This window comes from Megascapheus bottae, chromosome 1, assembly GCF_031878675.1.
Source record: "Megascapheus bottae isolate mThoBot1 chromosome 1, mThoBot2.hap1, whole genome shotgun sequence".
In the NCBI taxonomy this organism is placed as follows: domain Eukaryota; kingdom Metazoa; phylum Chordata; class Mammalia; order Rodentia; family Geomyidae; genus Megascapheus; species Megascapheus bottae.
In genome coordinates, this window is record NC_143509.1 from 46,510,960 (window position 1) to 46,536,182 (window position 25,223).

Genomic DNA, 25,223 nt, shown 5'->3' on the forward strand with positions numbered 1-25,223 from the left:
TTGACTTTTCAATGTTTTATTCTTCTATTTGTACAGCTATATTTTACAATGCGGTAATGCAGTTTAGACACAGCCAAACCCTGTCTCCGGAGTAGTTATAACACAAGCATGACGCAGAATGGGATGAGACAAACATTCTCAAAGAGAGTTTAGTTAGTGACAACTTCAAGTCCTTGTGTCTGCCTACACTTCAAAAAGGGATGGCGCACACTCGTCCATCATTGAAAACTTCCGTGAAAAAAGGCACCGTGAAGACACATTGTATGTACAAACTGAAAACTAGAACAAAATTACACGTTTTCCTTCTGCAGTTTTTTTTGTTCTTTTTGTGTTTTTTTAATACACGCTTTGTAAATTGTAAACCTTCACTTGCAAAAAAAAATACAAATACAGAGGCATTTTAGACAAAATATTTTCTTACTTATACAGATGCAATACTTAAAATATTCTCTTAAGTGCTCTTTCTCAATAAAGATTCTCAGATCCGTGTCTGCCTGCAGATACAAAATCGAGCCTTTGACGCAATTTATATTTTTAATATATCTTTTTTAGGTTTATATATATTTATATTATATATATTTATATATATATTTATATATTTACAACTCTGCCATATATTCCTTCACCTTTGGTTAAAAAAATTAAAGCCCTCTCTTGGATAACATACCAAAGTCTTGTCTCTGAAAAGAACAGCACATTTACATACAAAAAAAAGAGAAACATTTGTCATTTGTTCCCACAAAACATATACATTCCTCATTTCGCAGACCGAGTCAAGTCAGGGTTTCTGCATACTCCCCCTCTGTGAGCTATGAAATGATTTTGCTTTTAGCTGACGTAGTTCGCTTTTACACATAGGAGAAGAAGCAATATTATTGTCTTAATGTTTCATGGCAGTGGGAGAAGGGGAGTGGCTGCGCTCCCATTCTCCCCGGCCCCGCCCCCCGCCCCCCCACCCCCACCCCAGCTATGATTCGCACTAGTGGATGAGAGAGGCACTACATCATGGGATGAAGGTTGTAAAGTGTTACAGTATCCTTTGGGTCGATTCTGAGCAGGGGCTGGAGAGGAAAGCGTCAACACTCCATGCTTCAGCAGGCTTTCGGGAGCTCCGGAGGCAGGTCAGTGGTGGCCACGCGGTATTGCACCTTGGTGTTGGTGATGGCGCCATGCTTCTGGCGCAAATGAAGTCGCAGCTGGCTTTTGTGACGAAAATGCAGGTTACACTTCTCACACTGGAGGAACACAAGAGGCGAACTGTTAGCTAGGATCAACCCTGGACAAAGACTCCAGAAGCTCGTCCTGCTCGGGCCAGGTGAGGAGCCAGTGGAAATCCCAACTGCCTCTAGAGATAAGCACATATTGTGCAATGGTCCCTGGCCTGCTTTCCCAGTGTCAATCATGCTTTTGCCTGGCTTGAAACATTCTTCCCTCACATGAGTTTAAATTTTTTGCCAAAAGATAAGTTCCCATGCAAACGTAAGTAATTGTGAAGTCATTTATGAAGCAAAGATTTAAAATAATAATAATAAAATCCCTTTCTCTTTGGGAGATCAGATTTTATAACCTTGTCATAAAGCCATCACTCTCACTGATGTCAACAGGTAGATAGGATAGGACTTTGAAGACAAGGAGTACTTCTCACTAAACATCATCTAGCTAGAAAAATTATCCTCACCCAGACAAATAACACAGTGAACCAGAATACATCTCGACAAATGGATTAGACCAATTTGAATCCATGGAAGTGCTCAAATCTAGGGTATGGTTTTAAAATACAGTTATATTCCTTCCTAGGAGAAAATATCTTCCTTAACTAAGCTAGTAAAGCCTTAGCAAGTAGAGCTGTGTCTCCCTTCAAGGAAAGTCATTTAAAAATCAAATAGTTAAATGCAGAGAGGTAATGAAACAGAAAAATGGGCCTGTTGGGGGTATAAAACCCAATTTTATTTGCTTTTTTTTTTAAGTGTCTCCAACATGGTATGAACTTTAGCTTTATAATTATGTATCTGTGTTGGTTCATCAGTTGTGACAGATGTATCTAAAAAGATAATGTATTAACAATAGAGGAAACTGGGTGCATGGTCTTCACAATCTATACATTTAAAACTACTATAAGACAGTATTGTTGGGCTGAGGGCAGTACCTCATACCTATAGCTTCTGCTGCTCAGGAGTTAGTGATCCAGATTATGGTTCAAGGTCAGTTTGGACAACAAGTTAGTAAGCCTCCTATGTCAACAAACAAGCTGGGCATAGTGGTGCCTATCTGTAATCCAAACTGTGCAGGAGGCATTGGTAGAAAGATCATAGTAGTCTCAAGCCAGCTGGGCAAAAAGCAAGAGTCTTATCTTTAAAAAATAATAATAACCTAAAGCACAAAGGGCTTCAGATCCAGCAACAGCAAGACTCTGAATCCAAACTCGAGTATTCTTTTTAAAATAATGATAAAGTGACCTACTGAGATGGAAATTTTAGAGTCTTAGAAAATAATCAGTAGTGCAATACAGTGAGCAAGAAGTCCTGGCTCTTGAGAAGTATCCACTGTATCTCTACCAGCCACTACAATGTGTCCTGAGTATTGTTTTTCCCCCTGGGCCTTAGGTCTTGCTCTGGAAGGATTAGGTCCATAAATACTAAATGGCCCCTCTCAACTTGGGTATCCTCTGCATATAAAATTCTAGCAAATCATAACATAGCGAGTGACAAATATTACACACTTGCCACATTCTTAATCTATCCTGAACAGTCCAATGAATTAGTTAACTTAATAATACTACTCCATGGGATAGAGGCCATTTTCAGGCTCATTGTTACAGATGAGGAAATTAAGGCACTAAAAGGACAACTATTTTCCTCCACGAGTAAAGCGCTAGCATGGGGATATTTACACCAAGTCACAGAATACACAAACACAAACAGCCCCATTTTTCAAGTTAACACGTGGGCTGTGATGAATCATTTATAGACTGATTCTTGTGGCTGTTATCACCTCAAGTAATGCATCCAAATTCTTTAAACCATGCACAATACTTAAAACAAATTAGTGTGGTCATCTAAACTCCTCTGAAATTGAAATCTCATTATACTTTGGAATTTCATAAATTATTAGTAGTAGTATTATAAAGCATTTCTAGTTCATTCGATGTTTACAATTTAGCCTGCAGGCTCTTATTTTTCTGAACTCTGCCCTAGGACACAGTTCCACCAGCCTGTTCCTAGCAAGGCACTAGTAACTGCATAGCTGATTACCTGCTCTTGCTTGGATTGGCCTTTTCTTCTTGTTTGTTTGTTTGCTTGTTTGTTGTAGTTTGTTCAGATTAGCATCACATTTTTAAGTCCTCCTCCTACTTCTAAGACAATTTCTTTTCAAATACCATAGCTGCTCTGAAATGTCCATCTTGCACAACACAGGAATTTGCTATGGGCCCTTAGTAAGTACGAAATGAGTATATGATCCTAATATCTCGAGTTCCATAGTCTGTATTTCTTTCTTATGGCTCAGCTAATGCCTCCCTTTCGAAGACAAACATCCTGAGACCTGGAATTGCCACATAGATTTGTCTTAGACAATCTGGCGCAGACTCCAGATCTCCCAGCCTATTGGGAGGGCCTGAGTGCTTGAGATGGGTGCCCTCCAGTTCCATTGACCCAGATCCACGTCCTCTGCAGACCCTAGAGGCTTACGTACATGGTAAGGTTTCTCTCCTGTGTGGATGCGCAGGTGGCTCTTCAGAGTCTGAAGGTGCCGAAAGCGGGTGCCACAGATTTCACAAGGGTAAGGCTTCTCTCCAGTGTGAATGAGCACGTGGGCACGGAGGTGGGCCACCTGAAGGAAGAGCCCAGTATGAAAAACTCTGCTGGGGTGGCCCCCAGACCCTCTAACGGGTCCTCATCTGCCCCTCCCCCTCCCCATCAGCTCACCACACTGCCTGCTTACCTGTACAAATCTGGCTCCACAGGTTTCGCATTTGTAGGGCTTCTCTCCAGAGTGGATTCGTGTGTGGGTTTTCAGGTTGGCTGGCCGGTTGAACTGGGCCCCACAGATGTTGCAACGATAGGGTTTCTCACCTATTTCCCAGAGAAAAAGGAAAAGACAAAGCCATATTCAGTGGAGGTCATCACTAGCACTGGCCACAGTTTTCAAGGCAAATTGTTCCTCTCAGAGACCATTGCTGCTGCTTTTTTCTCCCTCTTCCCTCTCTTTCTCCTTTTTTCTCTCCCTTGGAACTATTTTTTCCTATTATCTTTTTTCCTGTTTTCTCAGCTCAGGTAATAAAAAGTTACTAAAAATGTTATTAAGTAATTGTACAAAGGGGTTTCAATTCAGCATGTCAGTTTATGAGCATTATGATTCATGTCCCCTTTTCTATTGTTCTCTCGACCCCTCACCCTCCATGTCACCTGGCCTCATTTTCACATATGTATGTTGCATATTATGACTCCATATGTCCACCCCTCCTCCCACAATTCATTTGTTCCTTTCCCTCCAACTCTCTTCAGCCCTGACAACACATGTTCCAACTTCCTGGTATTCATTTTTTTAAACTGTGAGTTAGTGATCCAAAGATTTCCTTCTCTTGAGGGAAAAGAAAGAATCAAAAATCTTCATCTTTGGCCTATGCTCCTTTCTCATTCTCACTCTCACATACCTCCTCCTCTCATCCTCCTCATCCTCTTCCAACTCTTCCTCCTCTTCCTCCTCCTTTGCCTCCCCCCATCTCTCCCTCTCTCTCTCTCTCTCTCTCTCTCTCTCTCTCTCTCTCTCTCTCTCTCTCTCTCTCTCTCTCTCTCTCTCTCTCCATCTCATAAACTCTGGCATGTCTTACAGGGCCAGAAACAAGCCAATGGCTTGGTGGGGTAGAAACAAACAAAGCTAGGTATGGGATAAGAGTGGGAAGTTCCACGAAGCAAGAGCTTTAAAACCAGTGTTTTTATCAGGTTCATCTCCCTGTAAGATTTGGGCATGTCATGGTCTTTCTCTGGACCTCAGTTTCCCTCTCAGAATGGGCGGGACTAATTGAGGTGACCTGGAACGACGACTGTTCTGGCTTTCCCCTGGATCAGGCTGATGCAATATCTGCTCCCTCACCAGGGAGATACAATCAGGCTGCTCTAGTTTCTCTCTTTCAGAACAAACATACTTTTCCATTTGTGGCAACTACAGCTGTATTCCATTTGCTAGAGGGGCGGGGCAAGGATGTGAGTAGAGGCTCAGGCAGAGGAAAGCAATCGAAGGGCTGAGCCTTCCACTATGGAAAGTTTCGGGAATAATGGGGCCACTTAAAAGGTATGAGACAATAAACACCCTACAACCATCAGATTGCAAGAAGCTACCTGGTAAAGGAATATGAGCTTGCTTCTTAGAGGACATCAAAAGACTATCCTTTTTTCCTGGCTTTAGAAAAATTCACTTTGCCTCTGTCAGCCTTAGTTTCCTCCTGGATATCATGGAATTAATACACTTCTAACACCAGCAAAGGCAGAGAAGTAGGACAGAGAGTCTCAGAGGAAAGACAAGCAATGCAATGAGTGGAAAAGTCACCTAGTGAAGATAAGACAGGCTGGGATGGGTCTGCTTCCTGCCTTATCCCACTATGTTCCAAGGCCCTAGGCTGTTTCCCCTAGTTTCCTGCCTGCCCTTCCCTTGAGAATCCTAGAGAACCCTGGAAGGTGAGCCAGGCCCATACCTGTGTGGACGGTCTTGTGGCTGGCAAGGTTGCCCTTGTAGCGGAAGGAGGCCTGGCAGCGGTCACACTTGTAGGGTTTGTCACTGTGGGTCTGCAGTGTGTGCCTCTTGAGTGAAGCCTCCTCAGAGAAGCGGCAGTCACACTCATTGCAGAAGAAGGCCCCATTCTCTGTGGAAAGGTGAAAGGACACATCAGCCCGAGGAGGGGAGACAGAGCTCTAAGAGATCCCTCCTCTGGGTCTCCCATACTCTTTCAGCATCACTCCTGGGAAGCCAGAGCAAAAGAGCCATGGGACTATATATTTTTTTTCTTAAAACATATGATGGAGTCTTGGAGGAGGAGGAGACAAACTAATAGGCATTCACGGCCTGCGTGAGTTTGATGACGTGCTCTTCCTCTTCCCAGGAGCTTGAGAACCTTTTTTACCTATTCACTAATTTACAGTGATAGCTGGCTCATCCTGTGTCTCTCTCTTCAAAGGGAGGATCACAGTCCCTATCGTGCTTACCACACAGAAGCACTGTACATTACACAAAGTAAAAGAAAGCACTCTAGGGACATGAGCTAGCAGTCCAACTCCGTCATATGTGGAAGTCACAGAGGGACTGATGATCACTTGATGGCCATTCTTGAATCTGTGTGGATTTCATGTCTCTGGGATATGTGAACACCAGGAACTGGCAGAAGTGAAAACAGAGGCCCAGAGAGAAGGAGCTAGAAAGTGGAGCAAGGCAAACAACCAGGACACAGGAGAGGACAATCTCTGCTCTTGCTCAGAATCCATGACCCTCTGCCAATGCTCTCACTACAAACATTTTTTTCCTTTTGTTATAATGCTTTGAATCTGGCAGTATGCTAGTGATTTACTCTGTGTTAGACTGGGCTACTGGTAGCTCAACAGTGAGGCTTTTTTTATCTGGTAAAACCTGGGGATGTAAATGATTGACTATGTAGAAATGGTGAACTAATAATGCAGTGTAACTAACTTAATTCAGCTACTATTTTCTGAGTATCTCCTCCTTACTGGGGAATTTCAAGACCTATGGAAGACACAGAAATATGTAAGGCCAGACATTTCTCTGTAGAGAATCTGAGCCTAGCCTAGCCCTCACACATAGGGAAAGGTCAGGACAATAGTGTGGCTCAGGGAGACTAAGAAAATTCTGGGAGTTACAGTCAGTCCCACAAGCTACTTGTGCTAAAATGATTCCAAAGGTTGTTCTATCTCCGGTATCCCAGATTAACTCCAATACCCACCCCTTGTTTTGGTCCCACCCAGTTCCCCAAGACCCGGAGAACTGGGTGATCTGCCGGTGATTCTAAGTACTAACGGATTTCTCATTAGGAGCATTCTCAAATAAATACATAGATAAAATGGAAACATACTACATGTGGAATAATGGACTTCTCCTTTTCTCTACCCAAGGAGGGAGTGGACAGGAAGGGACTTACCACAGCTGGAATCCGAGTACTCAGACTGAGTCTCGCCCATCTCCTCGGGGAACGCAGGGCCAGCGGTGTGCAGGCACATCTCTGCATGCTGCGGGGATTGAGAACCACAGGATGTGCACTTCGGGGGGTGCATGTAGAGTGGTGAGTGGCTCTCACTGCTGCTGCGGGGTGAGCCGGTCAGGGACCTGTGGGCAGGAAGGAGCAAGGAGATTCAGAAGCTAAGTGGGAGGGGATGAGGCTCCATGCCTCCTTGTCTCCGTGCCAACTTCTCCTCCCTGTACTCAGGCAAGCCCAGAGAGCAGAACCACCCCACTCTACTCTGGGGCTCAGCATTGTCCTCAAGCCTACCTTCAGTAAAGCAATGGCAGACCACTGGCTAAGGTCAAAACCAGGGCAAACCCCATCTCTAGCCCAATCACTGCAACCCCAAACTTCTCTCAGTCTAAGGAAAGTAGGAGGGGGGGTCCCCTGATATACCAGCACCGAGGACAGTGCCTTTGGAACCTGGCTATTCTCCCATGGAGAAGAATTCTCTCTCTCTCTCTCTCTCTCTCTCTCTCTCTCTCTCTCTCTCTCTCTCTCTCTCTCTCTCTCTCTCTCTCTCTCTCTCACACACACACACACACACACACACACACACACAGAAAAATAGACTAAATGGGGAGGAGCCATGATGGGTGACACTGATTACGATGCATTATCTTTACAAACTATTTGTGGAATTGAAACCCATCTGTACAACTACTTAAGCGTAATTTTTAAAATAATTTTTTAAAAATGCCAGCGTAAGAACTTCCTAATTTTTAGGTTAATTTTATCAGGTGCTAATTCAGACAAAAAAATGAACAATAACAAAAACCCCAACTCCTGCACCCATCAAAAGAAATGACTCTCAACCCATGTCTAGTTAATCTCTAACCAGATAGCCTCTGAAATTACCTATTAACAAGGTTATTGAGTCGGCTGGCTTGGGGGATGGTGGAGTCCTCCCCACTGGCACTGAGCTTGGTTGGGGATTGGAGATCAAGGTTCTCAGGCTCCATGGGTGGCTGGCAGGCAGGTGGGGCAGGGTAGGCCCTGGGGGAGAGGTGGCTCAGCTCAGCCTGCTCAGGCCCCTCTGGTTTGGCATTCTGGTTGAGGTTGTTGAGCACGATGAACTTGTATTTCTTCCAGTTGCAAGCTTTGGGATCAGTGGGGCTCTTGGCTGGAGGGGAACCAGAAGCCTGAAGGATGCAGGCATTCTTGCTGCTGCAGGACTCTGTGGGTGAGTTGGGCTGGCAGTCAGATTTCTGGGGGCTCTGTGGACTAACCAGGCCTTTCCGATTCAAGGGTGCATTAGGAGGCTCGAAGTGCAAGGCAATCTCATCTTCTGAAGAGGGTCTCTCTTCTTCTTTGCTGGTCTTGTCACAAGGGAAGTATGGGGCATTTCTGGCTGAGGGGGCAGCAGGCTTGGGGCCCTCTGCCACACTGTAGTGCATGTCGCTTCGTGCTTCATCTGGGACTGCATCCTTGGGTGAGTAGATGTTGCTGTGGCACACACTGGGTGGCACCTCCATGGCCGGCCGGCTGTACTCACCATGGACTGGTCTGGCACTATCACAGGGAAGGGCCCGTTCCTTGGGAAAGGGGTTGGCCACAGGCATCCGGGCATCTCGCAGCTCTTCATCAGGGAAGAGGAAGCCATTGACTGGGAGGTGGCTGTACATAGGATAAGAGGCTGGTGGTGTGGACAGACCACTATACAGGCTGGGAGCGAAGGCTCTGCTCTCACACCCAGGGGTATTTCTTAATGGTAGGCTAGTCTCTACCACCTCCCGGCTCCGATAAGCCATGATGTCTTGGGGCATCAGCATCCGGCTATGGAGGAAGTCTTCCCGAGGAGGCTTCATAGTAGGAACCATCTCTGCTTCACTGTTGAAGAAAACAGAGAGAGAGAGAGAGAAAGAGAGAGAGAGAGAGAGAGACAGAGAGAGAGACAGAGAGAGAGACAGAGAGACAGAGAGAGAGAGACAGAGAGAGAGACAGAGAGAGACAGAGAGAGAGACAGAGAGAGAGAGAGACACACAGAGAGAGAGACAGAGAGAGACAGAGAGAGAGACAGAGAGACACAGAGAGAGAGACAGAGAGAGACAGAGAGAGAGACAGAGAGAGAGAGAGAGAGAGAGAGAGAGAGAGAGAGCCACCAGGCCCAAAATTAGAACTGTTAAGCAGATGACCTTGCAGTGGCACTGTTATATAACCACATCTGTGCTTGAGTCAGCTACACACAGGGGAATGTGGTTCTGAAACACAATTACAAGGCATTTATATCACAGGTCCAGTGATCTAGGCTACAGCTGGGGAGACTGAGGCCCAGAGATGGGAAATGAGCTACTCACACAATCAGTCTCTGATTAGATATAATCCTGTAAATGTAAAGCCCCTCTATAGGTTTGTCTGTGAGTCGGTAATATTCTGCTGGTGTACATTTTTATGTCTTATATAAAGCTTTCAAAGCCCCTCTCTCCTGTGAGACATGCAAAAGATTCCTACAAGGCAGGAAAAGCAGGTACTTGACATACATAGAACCAGAGAGGTGTGATTTATACAATGCAGGTACCAGTTTCTTAAACAAAGGAGGTGCCCGTGTGCTGAATGGACTCTTAGGGCAGTGAATGGTGGAGAATGGGTAGCAAATGCCAGTGCTAGAAGCCCTGATTCTAGAGCGCCTGATCTTCATTTGAAAAACCTGTCTGTGCTATTTAGAGGCTAAGTAACCTGCAGCAAGTTACCGTCCAGAGCTCAAGACCTGGCCTACACAGAGTACTCAGAGATGACAGCAATGATGAGCTTGCCACCATGATTTCCTACAGAGCTGACTGAAGAGACTTGAAGGGACATTATGTGGGTGGGAAAATAGGCCAGTTCAACATGACCACAGTGAACAGAGCTAGAGCCCATGTGTGAAAGCTAAAGGAGACAGAGTTTTTAAATGGCCATAAAGAAGAGCTTCCCGACTGTCCAGGTCAAGTGAACAGCTCTGGGAATACTGAGTTCCTGGTCACATGTTGGAATGCCCTTCTGCTGAGTAAGGATGCAGTCATTCCGGAGCAGCTGGCTGAAAGGGTTCCAAAGAAGTTAAGCCCGTGTCTCTGTTCCATTTAGCAAAGCTCTTTACTTCTTTGGTTCTCAGGACCCTTCCCTTTCAGTGGCAATCATCTCTACCATTGTTTGGGGGAGAAGTTTAGATCAAGAAACTCTCAGGTTCAATAAGTGCTCTTCCTAATAGGAGCAGAATGATACAAAAGTTGAGCAAGGCAGTTCCTATCCATTTAACTAGTCCACAGTTTGGCAGGGAAATTGGGCAAGCATGTGGATAGTTGTAATAGAAATCTAAAGAACAAAAACATATATGCAATTTTTTTAAAGGAAGGTCTAAAAGGCAAGTCAGATGCTGTAGAGCACAGAGGAAGACCCTGAGGGAGGAAGAGGGATAATCAGAATAATATCTAATCTGATCTCTGGCTGTTTATGCCTGTAATTCTAGCTTTTCAGGAAGCTGATATGTGAGGATCATGGTTTCAAGCTATTCTGGGCAAGAAAGTCCATGAGACTCTTATTTACAATCAAGCACCAGAAAGCCAGAATGGAGGTGTTGCTCAAGTGGTGCAGCACCAGCTTTGAGCAAATAAAACTGAGCAAGAGCATGAGGTCCAGAATCCTTGCAGGACCCTTGAAGAAACCAGGAGCGGATCATACACCCGATGCAGCTCGGCAGCTGGCAGGGGTCAAGTTTGCATAAAATGCAAAAGTTAAGATGGGCAGAAATGTTCAATAATAGTGCCAAAATATACTGCCGCATATTATGGTAGATTCTTTTTTTTGTATGCATGAAACAGAAGCGCCTCAACTCACCTAGCCTTGATAAACTTCCGGCATGTGTCCACAACATGCTCCATCTGAAGGTACATAGCTGTGGCCATCACAGCCATGATATTTCCTTCTCGCAGATTGAGCCGAGACGTGTACATGAAGTCCAAGAGGATGCAAAACCCTTCAGGGTTGATTTCAGGATCCAGATTGATCACGCTGAGGTTACATTTCAACTGGTCTGTGAAGATGCTGTAGAAGAGGCCACTGTAAAACAAGCAAGTGTCCCATTATAGTAGACAGAATCTGGGGGTGTTTACAGTAGCATGGATGAGCTTCCCAGTCCCTTCTTCCCAGGGCCTGCATTCTGACTTCCATGCAATTAATAAGAATTTGGTCTTGGGAGAGCCAACAAAATACCAAGGAATCCTAAGGTACCTTGCATACAGTTCCCTGCCTTCTTCACAACCATGCAAGGTAAATATTGCCATGTTCCATTTTTACAAAGTGGTGACTGAGATGATCGAGGTTAAGTGATATTCTCAAAGTCACAGTGCCTGCTGTTCTTGTAGTCTTAACTGCATGGATTATCAAAGTTAAATTTAGCATTCATTCGTAGTATCTATTCTTAGTCTACATTTCTGGGATTGTTCCCCTCTTGTTCTAGCACATTATTCACGTCTCCAAAAAAAATATATCTGTTGTATGCTTTTAAGAGAGGAAGTTGGGTATAGATGAGAAACAAACAAAACTATGCCTACAGAAACATCCTACAACTTTTCCCAAAAGCCCAGAAATAATCAAGTCAATTGTTCCTGGAAGAATCAAGTCAAGCTTCAGTCACATTCTATGTCTAGTATTCAATTAAAAACCTAGAATTCTAGGCTGTCATTTCACTTCTGGTTGTCACCTATTAGTAGCGGCTACGCAGCCTTCGCTAAGATCAGGTTGGGAAACAATAGCATTACTTTGCCGGTTTGGGGCAGGAAGTGAGTCTATTATGGGCATAACATTATGCCTACATGATAAGCATGGTAAGCACTTACTGAACATTGGCTATTACTGTTGACCGCTGTAAATCTCTGTCCTCTGCACTATTTGTATTTTGTTTGCTTGTTTTGTGGTACTGTGAGTTTAAACTTGGAGTCTCATACTTGGTAGTGAGGTGCTTTACTGTTGAGTCATCTCCCCAGCCCTTTATGGTTTTTTGTTCTTTTCCAAATAGGATATTGCAATTTTGCCTGGAGTTGGTCTGGGCCTGCAGCATTCTTGTCTACATCTCCTGTGTAGTAGAGTCTACAGACTTGCACCACTATATCAGGCTTCTTTACTGATAAGGTATCTCACTCTTTGTGTGGCTATCCTCAAACTGAGACTGCTATTTTTTTAAGTGTTCAAATTAAGTTGCTTAGAGGCTCTTCCTTTTTCCTTTCTCACTGGTTAACTGAAGTTATTCTCCCTGCTCACACTATACACACCCTTCCCTATAATTCATTTGCGATTTCTTCCCCTAGTGTCCACAGAAAAGAAAGCATTTCTCCCCTAAAAGTGCATGCATTTCATTTGCCTCTGGAACAGCTGCGTGCCAGGCCTGATGCTGCTATGTAAAAGACTAGTGGGGCTCCATTCTACACATAGCATAGCCAGCCCTCTTCTCTACAACGCCCTCACACCTTCCCTTCCACACTACTTACCTGCAGGCCATGAGCACTGTCTTATGGGCTCTAAACTGCTCACGGCTAACCACAATGACAACATCTGTCAAGATATCGCGACTCCGGAGGCGATTAAGGTTGAGAAGGACATCACTGGCATGGCGGGTGAACTGTATACAACTGTCAGCCGGTGAGGCCATTTTGTCTTCACCTGAACAAAAGGAGTCAAAATTTGATTAATCCTCAAGACACTGTTTCTTGCCTACTAAGACTACCAGAACAGGCAAGTGGTTCAAGCTGCTTAGGTATGGAATGCAACCCAGGTCCTTTGTACTTCATCTTTGAGCAACACATCACCCTCCTCTGTGCATTCTATAACCTGAGCAGAATAATCTTTATCGGAAGTTGGCATAGAAAGTTCTGAGGGTGGAAGGGAAGAACTATTGGTTGAATGTCCTCCTCACATACCAAATATCTTGGCAAGCATTGAGAGGTAGGTGAGTATGTTGCAATGGAGAAAGTCCATGAGACTCACTTCTCCTTAGGCTGTATGGCTTGGAGCCTGCTGGTATTTCTGGGATTTGCTTTTACCAAATGGAAATGGTAATACCAACATAATTGTAAAATGTAGGGATTTGTGCCACAGCATAGCTGTTTCTCAAAAAAAAATTGCAGCCATATCCCAGTGCTGTTAGCTTGTGCCTCTAATGCTAGTTACTCAGGACTACGATGTAAGAATTCACATCCACCTCAGCCAGGAAAGTTTGTAAGACTCAACTTAGAGTACCACCCTTAAGTACAAATGCTCAGGTATAGCCACAGGAAAAAAAATTACTCAGTTTAAAAATATGTATTATTTTCATCAATACTTTGTTTCATTATCCTGATGGTAGTCTATCTCTCTCCAAGACTTGGATTCACACTTGGCTTGCTTTTCAGTTTAGCACTGGGCCATTGTTGAGGTACCCCAGGTAGTCAGTAACTTTCTCTAAGATGAAGATATGAGAACAGAAGGAACCACCATGCAACAGTGTGAAGTCTAACTGTGTAGGAGTGAAAGCTAGTTGCAAGATACAAGGAATTCATTTTCCTTTGTCTCTTCCAATGCAAAGTTCACCAAAACACATGCATTTGCAAAATTAAAAAGAAACAATTTGCCCACAAAATTATAAAGCATAGAATTCCATCCACTTACCCAAGGCCTTGCTTCACAGTCCAAAATTTTGCTTAAAACCTACAGAGAAGAAAGCCAAGAGAAATCGATTTAATGAATGTTAAGGTTGTCCACTATAGTCTTATTTTAGGACACTCGTAGTTAGTTTTGCAGCCTGCCAGCTGGTGTGGTTTTACCACAAGCTAGCAAACATACTCCAGTTTGCTCTTTTCAGAAACAATGGGTCCCTGAAGCTATGCAATAATAATGTCTTTAGCCTCAATATTGAAAGTACAATTGCGTACATTAATTACAAATACATGTACACATAGAGTTCCTTTCTCAAAATAAAAAATTTATACATCCAAAGGCCACTTGAGTTTACGGGAAAGAAAAAAAAAAGGAGTTCTTTCAATATTAATGATAATGATCCTTCAGGGACCTAAAAACACTGGACACTATTCAAAACCTGCTAAAAATATTATCTTTCAAGTCTTAAAGTGATTCCATGAAGCTGATAGGCTCAATATCGCTATCCTTCCTTCACTGGTGACAAAAGTGAAACTTGAGGGTTCAACTTGTCCAGGACAAATAGCCAGGCCGTATTTCCTGAATCTCGGGAACACTGAGGACTAAATACGGAGTCTACAGACTATAACCGGAGAAGGCATGTCTATGCATTCCTTCATTATCTTTGCCCTCTTTTTCAAAGTTTCCTCTCCCTTCCCTCCCAAGTCTAAGGCCAGACACAATGCCCCAGCTTCCAAGTTTGTACTTCTTCCTGCTGGGCAAAGATTTAACTGTGTAGTTAGTTGAGAACTAGCCGGGAATGCTAATCTTTAAAGAGAGTTAATGAACTATGTACTCTCTCCAAAATAAAAATCGTTAAGAGTACAGATGTAAGACTCTCATTTAGCAATACATGTAGACTGCAAAACCAAACAAGATTGGACCTCTGTCTTCCTTCATTTTAAAAAGCACTGCCCTTTGGAGCTATTTTTCTGGGTAAAGGGGCCCAAGGAAGGCCAATGAGGTCATGTTAGGCCACGTAGATGGCTAATGGCCTGGCCCTAGGTCTTCTGGCTCAAATTCCTGACCCCTTTCCAAATCAGCCTACGTGCTATGGGACATGGCGCACAGCACCCTGAGGTGGGTGAGTCTCGTTTTTTAAGTTCCTTCCCCCACACAAACTTTGCCCCATTCCAGGCTGCTGAGTCTTACCAAAAGAGCACTCTAAAATGAGAGGCTTTCTTGAGTCTGTAACCAAACACTGACATTTCTCTGTGGTCCCAAGTGCCAGTCACTCAATCTCATCAGCTTCAACGTTAGTGTGCGCATGTGCATGAGGGGGGATTGAAGAAGGAAATGGGGGAAGGGAGAGGACAGAAACAACAACAACAACAACAACAGAACCTATCTCCTCCTCTCCTTATTCCAACTCAAAGGGGGGTAGAGAGAGATTCATGAAGCACTATCCAGGGTTGCAATGACTATTTCCTCCGAAAAACAATGCTGAAGACGGCATGAGATTTATTTACAAGCTTTCTCCTCCCTCTTCCCTCTTGGAAAAAGATTCTCAAATGCTTCTAGAATACCCAGGCTGTCTTCTAACCAGCTTTAACCACCGGCTTACTTGTGGATTTCCAGTCGCAGACTTTTGGAACCACAGGAAGCCCAGATTTGCCATTTCACCATGGCAAGTGGCAATGACTCACTCAAGGTGCCGACAGTAGCAAACAAAGACAAATCCCTGGATCGGCCAGGCTATGCGCTTTGTCACCTTGAACCTCCTCTTGACCTGGGCAAAAGCAAATACATGTACAGGAAGCCTGCTTCCTTAGCAAGTTCTCTCCTGGGTAAGGTAAGCCAATTCTGCTTAGTAGCCCACAACGCAGCCCTCCCTCCCTCTCTTCATGTGACAGATGCTGAAGCATCATCAATATCCAGTTTCTCTACAAAACACAAAGTTTTGTCCCATCTGCTAATACATCATTTTTTAAAATAGACCCGATTTACTGCAGAGGAAACAGAGGCTGCAGACATAAGACTTGTCCAAGATCTCAAATCCAATCTCTGACACAAGCTTTGACACCCGTTCTTTACCAGGTGCAGTCACACCAATGCCTCTCTGAGATTCATCCATGCACAACTACCAAGAGTTCAGGACCATCAAGGAGAAAGTGAACAACTGCTGGAGCCCAGATGTGGAGCTCCCCACCAAACCTCAGCGGCCGGTGCAGCAAGCACCAAAAATTAACACACACACACACACACACACACACACACACACACACTCACGAGTAAAAAGTTCTACTCTGTCCCTCCTTCCATGCTTTCCTTGTGTGTATTTAAGGACGCACAAGGAGATAACGCCAAAAAAGTTTCCCCTGGTTGGGGGAGGAGGAGGAGACCAAAAGACAAATAAACAAAAATACAAACAAACAAAAACAAGAGCAAAGAGGAAAAACAGCGAAAGCAAAAGAGGGGGAAAAAGAGATCTGAGAGGGGAGGTTAAGAACCAGAGAGTACCAATAAGAAAGACCCCTTCCTTTTGCTTCCTCCACTGGGCTGGCACCCACGTGCGCGCGCGCACACACACACACACACACACACACACACACACACACACACACACACACACCCACGAGTGCATCCGGGCCTGAGTCAGCCAGCACACACTTGCCCACCCCACCTCACACCTCACCTCACCATACCTGTCTTCCAGGGACCGCCCACACCCAGGCGATCGGCAGGCTCGGGTAGCCAGGCAGCCCATTCGCCTCCAAGCCCTGGAAGGCGCAGTGGAAGCCCAGTGGTAGGAGCGTAGCGACGCTTAATTTAGTGAAGTCCAAATAAAAGTTTTCAGGCACCTCGGTAGCTAACATTGTCCGTATGCCTTTTTTTTTTTCCTGTTAAGCCTTCAAGGCAGGGGGTAGTGAGGGGAATGGCACAGCCCTCTCATTCCCGGAACCTAGTCGATCTCAGCTCAGAGGATTTCACAGAACACTCTGCCCATTGCCCGGCTCCAACCAGAAGTAACTTTCCAGGAAGCTGCGGGTCCCCGAAGGCCGCCAGGATCGCTGCGCGGCGCCGGGATTCACCCAGGGATGGGGGGGCGGGGGGGCGGAGGCAGGAAGACTCCAAGCAAATAAGATCAATCTCTCCCTTTCCCCTAAATCCCCAGTCCGATCGGGTTCCGGGGCTCCTAGCTCCCCTAATCCCACCCCTCCCCAGCACAATTCACAAGTAGGGAAAGTCAGACACAGCCCTGGCCCGGGACGGAACTCAGGAGTTAGGATCCAATCAGAAGCTCTGTCTAGACTTCAGTTGCCCAATTCTGCTGTTTGTTTGCCCGGTGCATCCTGTTTCTCTCTTTTCACGTGCTTCCCCTTCTTCCCTGCCTTTTTTTTTTTTTTTAAACGGGGGTTATTTAGACGAGGTGTTAAAGTTTAAAAGACTGGGGGTACCTAGAGAGTACATAAAGGGTCTCCGCCTTGGGTGATCCAGATGAGTTGGAGGAAAAAAAAAATAATAAATCAAAAGCACCCGTCCACCTACGTCGGCTAGAAAGTCTACAGTTCTGGATCTTCCAGGCTGAACCTGGTGAGGTCTCGGGATTTCGGAATCCTGTTTTCCTGAAATCCAGATCGCCAAGGCCCGGGGCGGGCGCGGACCCCAGCCTGCGCGCCGGCGGACTGGCATGGTCCAAAGTTGCCTCGCCTGTGCGTTCCATCTCCTAACTGATCTCGACAGCCACTCCGAGAGAGGCTTTCAGGGGGGTGAGGGGAGGGGGGCGAAGGGGGAAGCAGCGGGCTCCCAGGCCTCAGTCCAGTCCTAAAACTAGCGGATGGCGTCACACTGCGCCGCGCATCCCTTCGGCGGAGGCGGAGTCAGGGTTGGTCCTCACTCGGCTGGGACCCCTGTGGCCTCAAGATCCTATTTTGTGGCTGTCTCATCCTTTTGCCCCAAGGCGAAAAGTGAAAAGGGGGCGGGGGAGGAGAAAAGAAAAGGCTAGAATGGGTCAGGAACGAGAATCTAGGGCGTTAAGATTGGCTTTTATTGGAGACTCCCCAGTCTTGTCCTTACCGCTGCCTAACACTAGAGGGAGCCCTCCATCAAGCCTTGACGAGCCAAGCCTTTCCACGCCGGCCTCTCCTGTTCATTGACCTAGTTTGTCCCGAGTCTTGACGTGAAGAATGCTTTCCTCCTCCACACCCCTCCCCCTGCTTTCTATCCAAGACGGCTGTCGGGTTATTGGTAAACGAGTAACTCCAATGACTCGCTGGGGAAAAAAAAAATCCGAAGGGGTCTTTTTGAAAGTGCAAAGCACCGTTTGGGGACAGAGACAAGGAATTTTAAGAAGGTTGGAGCTACTGCAGCGAACAACCCATGAGGGCTCGGACTGGAGGTTTGCAGCGGCGTCTGTCTCAGCCAGCAGGTAGCCACAGTAGTCTCCCAGGTCTGGGCAGTAGAGGGTAGGGTCAAGCTGTTGGGTGTCTTATGTTCTAGGGGTACGGAAGGACAGATTGTGCTCCTGGCTAGGGGGTCCCCGAGAAGGCAGGAGAGCTGACAGTATGTAAAAACGAGTTGGATAGCAGAGTGTTGGGGGGAGGGGGGCTTCATGTCCTGACTCTCATTTCCATCACGTTTCCTGCCTCTGCGCACTTGCAAGCCTACAAAGCTTCTAGGAAATGCAATGTTGAAGAAGAGGAGGAGGAGGAGGAGGAGGAGGAGGAGGAGGAGGAGGAGGAGGAGGAGGAGGAGGAGGAAGAAGAAGAAGAAGAAGAAGAAGAAGAAGAAGAAGAAGAAGAAGAAGAAGAGAAGAAAAAGAGGAGGAGGAAGAGGAAGAGGAGGAAGAAGAGATGTGTTTTATCAGCAAGATCTGAAGATGAACAGCCGAAAGAACACTCCCCACCACTCGCCCAATTGAAAGTAGCTTTCCAGAAGGCCTGCAGTTAATGCCAGCAGACCACGACCCAGGGCAGACAGATCTCTTTGGCTATCCTGACTGGACTGAGCTCCGCCTTTGCAAGGAAAAAAAAAAAAACAGAAAACAAAAACGAAAAGAGAGAGAGAGAGATTGGAGAGGGAGGGGAGGAAGCATGATCTTCACAAGCAAACAATGGCGTTTAAAATTCGAGCTGGATAGAAGTCAGCCAAGGTCTTTATTCACGTTAATGAAGATGGAAGGCACTAACTGTCCTTGGAAAGCGATGAGTCAAACTTGACCGCGCTTCAAACACGTCCCCAGATTCTTTTCCAACCCGAAACAGAGGCGCGTTTCTCCGACTCTGCCTCGGACAGCTCCCGCAGAGGGAGAGGCTGAACTTGATTCTGGCAGGCTTGGGTGGCGGAGGGGGGTCGGAGGGGGGAACGGGCGGGAGGGGGTGGGGAACGGCTGTGTCTGGGGCTGTGGAGCACGCAGGCCGCCACTAGAGGGCGCAGGCAGTCTGATGCGCATTTGGTGTCTTAACTCAAGAATTCGAAAAACTTTACTGAGACACTGGCACAAATTTAGGATGACTCTCTGCCTATCCATAGGATAACCCCCCCTAAAAAAACACACACATGCACACACATGTACACACTTGATTTCTCGCCAAGCTACTGAGCAAAGGACAAAGGAACTGGGAGAAATGATCTATCTCCAAACTTGACCCCTCTGGAGTGTGGCCCACCTCTGCAACTTTACACACTTGGTTGGCATTAAGCACTCACCCCCAACTCCAGCACATGCATACCCTCAGTCTCTGAGACACCTCCCTCCTCAGTGCCATGGACACATCACCGAACATTTTAGGCCATACTTTCTCAACAAATTTCTCCCAGAGTGTAGGGAGCCATTTGCAAGGTGTACTGACTACTTACGATGACATAAGTGGTTAAAATAAGGACTCTGTGCTGGGTAAAGCCTGGAACCCTAGCTACTCTGAAAGTTGAGGTCTAAGGATCACTGTTCAAAGCCAGCCTGGGCAAGAAAATCTCCAATTAATCATCAAAAAGCCAGAGATGGAGCTGGCTGGAGAGCACTAGCCTTGAACAAAAACTAGGGAGACCGTGCCAGTCCACACACACACACACACACACAATTTAAGGGGAGGGGGCTCTTCTTCTTCCACTCTGATACCTTAAGGATACTGTGGTAAACTTTGCTTGTGACTTTGTGCCGCTGCCTAGAATTGGTCAGATCCCTCTGAAGTTTGTTTCCTCAACTACAAAATAGAAGTCGAGCCCTTATTTAAACTCCTGGATTCCTTCCATCACCCCATAGAGGGCTACAGCCACAGGTAGATATCCTCAAAGCCGGTTAGTGTTTCTCTTGGTTAAGATAAATGTGGATCACTGAGTGATTAAGGACAAAGAAAAGCATCTGGGACCTTTCTGATTTTTATCAACTCATTAAAATAATTTCGGTTGTCAGACACTGTTCCCAGTGGAGGGTCCTTTTTCTCTGAGCTCTAGCAACTATTCTGGACACTGAAACCCCAAGGTGAAAGGGTCGACACCATGTTCTCTGCAAAGGCAGTGACCACAATCCACCAGTAGGTGGAGAACGCGGTCCGCTACAGTCTTCCACACTGGGTTCCGCTCTTATTTATTTTATTTTTTTTCCTTTTTCCCCTCTGTCTCTTGGGGGTGGGGATAGAGTTGCAACCAAAACCAAAGCTGGAAAACAATCTAGTGAATGCAATTCCTTTCCTCCTGATGCTCACACCTCTAGCAACCACCTCGCAGTTTCTAAAGCTGCTTTTTTTATGCATCCTACGTTGATCTCCCCACCCCCATAAAAATAGCTATATTGGGAAAGGGGAAAAAAGGGTACGCTTTTCTTCAAATAGAACCTGGGTGATGATGTTAAGCGAGATTTTTTAAAAATATATATCGACCAGAAAAGAAAATCGGGAAGGAACTCATGATCCCTCTCCCTAAAGGAAAGGGATTTGGGTGGGAGAGCCAAGGCAGGCAGGCTCTCCTGGGGACTTACAGTGCACAGCAAAGCAGGAGAGGGGGACCAGAATCGGGTCTTTTGGAGGGTGGACTAGGAGGTGGGAAGGGTTTAGAGAGCAGCTCCTGGCTTCCTTGGGGGTTAAGAGAAGCTGGGCAGCTCGGGCCCTGCGCTTCGCGCTGGCTCCTCTGGCTCCTCCAGGCTGGCTCGGAGGCGGCCACCCCACTTGTTGCGCAGTTCAGTAAAGAAACCTGCTTATGTTTGCGGAGCCACTTGGATTCTCTGGGGGCTGCAGACAATGTGCCACGCCATCCACAGTCCCATCCCCTCTTCCATTGTCACCGCCAGAGCAACTACAACAATTTCAGCCACAACAATACACACACACACACACACACACACACACACACACACACACACACACACACTCCTGCTTATCATTCAGAATTCAGATGTCCTGAAAGGCTAAGTACAACTCCAAAGGACAACCACTTCGTCTACCTAGAAACCTTAAAGTCAACCATCACACACACACACACACGCCTCTACACCATGCCCTTTTCCCTTTTCCCTACACTTTCTTTGAAACAACATCTCTAAGTATGACACTAGCCTATCTGGTAAATAACACTTTTCTTCTCTATTGGGGAGATAAATTTGCAAGATTTGCCTCTTAAAAGTGTTGCCACCCTCATAGTGTTAATCTTGCCCAGATAATATACATACCTATGCCCCCAGTAAGGTAATTTCACAATTATGTTTTTCCAGTATTTGACTTTCGCTAATAGTTGTACCCACCGAGGGGTGGCGCTGCCGTACTGTCTCCCCTGAAAACCTAAGTTTTACACAACCAAGTGAGTTGTGAGTTTTGCTGCCCGGCAGGGGATGGAGAGAGGGAAGGAAGGATTTTGACATCTGGTCCTGGCTACCATTTTACTCAATCCATAACTGGAACTCTTTCAAGGGTTCAGCAAAGGACAACTTGAGAATTTAGAGTTCTAGCCCTATGCACCTAACCCAGAATAAACAGTCTTTTCAAGAAAGCATTAGGGTAAAACCCTTTCAAACTAAGCAGGAGAGCAAAAGGTCAATAGAAAAATTCATTCCCTATTTGTCCCTCTTTCAAGTCACCTAATGTTTATGTGTCATGTCTAGCCTTCTCATCCCTATGAAAGGACCCTTGCAGTCAGCCTGTACTTGAGTGTGCAATATGAGAAAGTCTTCCAAATAGGATATTGGAAACTTCTATTTATAAACTTGGGGGGAGGGGTATTTCCCATGCACACAGGTTCTATTTTGGCCTGAAGACTTAACTGCAGTCATCTTAGCAAGAGAACGTCAAACTCCTGGGGTGCCCTCTCCCCTTCTCTCCTCTCTCTCTTTCTCTCTCTCTCTCTCTTTCTCCCAGGGACAAATACCTTTCCTTTTCTTCTTAAAAAAGAAGCATATATATTTTAAAGCAAGAAATGAGATTTCACCTTGCTTCTTTGAGCTCGTGTTTGCTACCTCCAGGAATAGTGTGTGGACGAGGGCCAGATGAACTTCAACTTGGGCTGCAGATTTACGAGTTTCTGTTCCAGTGCCAAAGGCTCTTGGTAGTAAATAGTGAGCAAAATAGATACCTGTCTCCTGATGAATGTTGCCGGCCCTTTTAATTTTTTTCAAAAGTTATTTATTAAAACCACACACACCTTGCAAAGAAAAAGGGAAACTGGCAGTCTCTGTTGAGGAAGCCAGTGGCATCGCTAAGAGCCACAAACTGAATTTCTAAACAGCTAGCTCTATCCCTGGTTCTCTCTCTCTCTCTCTTCTGCCCCCCCCCCCCATTTCTGGAGAGTAAAAGAAAAAAAAATCTACTAACATTTTTTTTTTAAGTTTTACAAGGCTTTCCTCCTGGAAACTATAAACTGATTGAAAAAGAACCCATAAAAGATTATATCACTTTTCTGTGGAGAATGACTGGCTCTCGGGGGCCGTCAAAGACTCTGTAAACAGCTCTGGACTTCCAATTTGAGGGTCATTCACTCTCCCAAGTGTCAGAACATCCACCATCCCCACACCAAGACTTAACCTTTATGGGAGGGGAGCACGACAACACCGAGGGGCTTTTTTCATCCCCTCTTTTTTTTTTTTTAAATCTACTGGGTCGTGTTTATGTTTTCCAGGGGAGATTTTTAAAACTTATTATTACAACACTAGTTCCATTTCCACCACCAACCCCCTCGCCCCCGCCGCGGTCCCAATAACACAGTATCATAAAAGCAACGCAACCCACAGTTCTCAAGACGTGTTACCAGCGTCCCTGCAAGGAGCAGAGGGGAGGATCGAGGGGGGGACCCCTCCGTCCCGCTGCCCCCCCAACTCCACCAGCAGCCGATTTCCTAGCCTCTGACTCCCTCCCCGCGCCCAGCCCGGGCCGCCGCCGCCACTGCCTTCCCCATTCCTAACTCCCTCCGGGGAAGAGCCACAGGTTGCAAATCCAACCGACCTCACACATCTTATTTTTTTATTATTACCATGATGATGATTTTTTTTTTTTTGCCGTATCACTCACAAAGGGTTCCCCCTCCCCTCTCCCGCGCCGGGTCCCCCCTCCTCCTCACCCCGGCCCTCCCCAGCCAGCCACGGAACCGCCGAGCGTCCTTCTCTCCTCCCGGGTCTGGCACGCGCGTCGGGAAGGCGGGCGGCGGGCCCCTTTCCCGGGTCCAGACCCTCAGGCCCGCCGTGGCCATTCTCACGGAGCTGGCACCACCGAGGGGGACTCCAAAAAAAAATAAATAGACTATAAAAGCAAACGGAGGGAAAGGAGGGAACAACCGTGGAGATCCAACTCCAGAGAGTCACCGAGCGCCCGAAAGACCAGCACCGCGGCCGCCGCCCCCCCGTCCCCCGAGCCCGTCCCGGCCACGTCCCCACCGCCCCCGAGCGTCCCCGCACGCGCCGCAGGTGCACACGCGCCCCCCGGGGGGCCGCCCTCCCCACCCCGTCGAGCCCCGCGTCCCGCCCGCGCGCGGCCTCTCCTCCCCGGCTCGGGCTGGCCCGGCCGGGCATGCGAGGATCCCCGAACCCCTAGACTACCGACCAAAAAAACCAACCCAACAACAACAACAAAAAAGACTCATTCTTCCAAAGTCTGCAACACCTCCGCTGCCTCTGCCCCGCGCCTCCCCGACCCTCCACCGCGCCAACACACGGCCCGGGGGCCATCCACACATCCGCCCCCTCCACCGAGATCCTCCGGAGAAACACACTTCATCCCAGCCGAGGCCCCAGAAGGAGGAGACGCGCGAGAGCCACGGAGTCGGAGCAAAGAAAGGACGAGGGGGGGAAAAACCACCCAAAGAGTTCGCTGGCATATAGATGTATTTCTCCCCCCCCCACACCCCGCTTCCAAATCTCGGCTCGGCTCAGAAGCCAGAGGGAAGAGATCTCCAGGAGCGAGGCCGGTGGAAGGCAGCCAGCCAGCGGGGCGAGCGAGCGGGCCAGCTTCCCTGCGCGCCTCCCCGGAGTAACCCAGAAGGACGGGCGAAGGGGAAGGGAGGAGAGGCGAGGGGAAGGAGGAGGAGAAGGAGGAGGAGGAGGGAGGGAAGGGAGGCAGGAGCGAAAGAGAGCGGAGAAAGGCAGTGTGCGAGCGAGGAAAAGAGCGAGGGGGGTGGGGGAGACCCAGCCGCACGGATCGTCCCAGCGAGTCCACACACAAGCCGTACGCAAGCAGCAGCAGCAGCAGCGGCGGCGGCGGCGGCGGCGGCAGCCAGAGCCTGAGCGCGAGCGCGCGTCCTCTCCGCCGTCCGAGGCCAGACAGCCCCCAGACGGCTCCGAATCACCCCCAACACACGGCCTCGGCCTCCCGGCCCCGGCCGCCCCCTAACTCCCCTCCTTCTCTCCACCACCTCCTCGGAAAAAAACCAAAACAAAACAAAACCAGAACAACATAAGGGAAGGTGGCAAATCCTCCCCAAACCGGCCAAGGCACTCCAAAAGAGAACAACAACCACCACCACAAAAAAAATAAGCATCCTGAAGATTTACCAAAAAAAAAAAAATCTATATCCTAAAGTGGGAGAGACGTGGGACTAAATCTTCGGCATTTATTATTTTTTTTAAAACACCTGACAGCTAGAATAAATAAATATATACATTCATATCAATAGATACACATAGGAAACTTGGAGCCAAAGCATTTGGCAAAAGCGGAGGGGAAAACAAAAATAAAAGAAAAGAATTAAAAGGTAAAATAATGATTATGAGCAGCGGCGGCGGCAGCGGCACCAGCGGCAACAGTGGCGGCGGCGGCGGCAGCGGCAGCGGCGGCAGCGACAGCAATAATCACCTGGTGTCCGGCCTTTCCTAGAAACTTCTTGCATCACCACTTCTAAGAACCCCAGTTCTAAGAATCAACAGAGCTCAATTCTCGGAATTTGAGCTGCGGACTTTACCACTGGGAAGTGGCAGGGGAGGACCCGGCGTCCGCTCTCCGCA

At 47.0% G+C, this 25,223-nt stretch overlaps 1 protein-coding gene across 3 annotated transcripts; it reads right to left on the reverse strand.

The window, feature by feature from the left end:
• On the reverse strand, nt 1-25,223 carry Bcl6 (BCL6 transcription repressor). Of its 3 annotated transcripts, none has more exons than XM_090343743.1 (10): nt 25,075-25,223; nt 13,841-13,879; nt 12,685-12,856; nt 11,036-11,257; nt 8,081-9,052; nt 7,142-7,326; nt 5,690-5,857; nt 3,940-4,070; nt 3,691-3,828; nt 1-1,235 (listed from the first exon to the last, which is right to left on the reverse strand). In XM_090343743.1, the coding sequence occupies exons 3-10, from the start codon at nt 12,843-12,845 to the stop codon at nt 1,092-1,094; spliced, it is 2,121 nt and encodes a 706-aa protein (XP_090199869.1). In that variant the 5' UTR covers nt 12,846-12,856; nt 13,841-13,879; nt 25,075-25,223; the 3' UTR covers nt 1-1,091. The 3 variants fall into 3 exon arrangements, with proteins under 3 accessions (XP_090199869.1, XP_090199883.1, XP_090199878.1); XM_090343757.1 differs by lacking the exon at nt 25,075-25,223 and adding an exon at nt 16,513-17,436; XM_090343752.1 differs by lacking the exon at nt 25,075-25,223 and adding an exon at nt 15,020-16,464.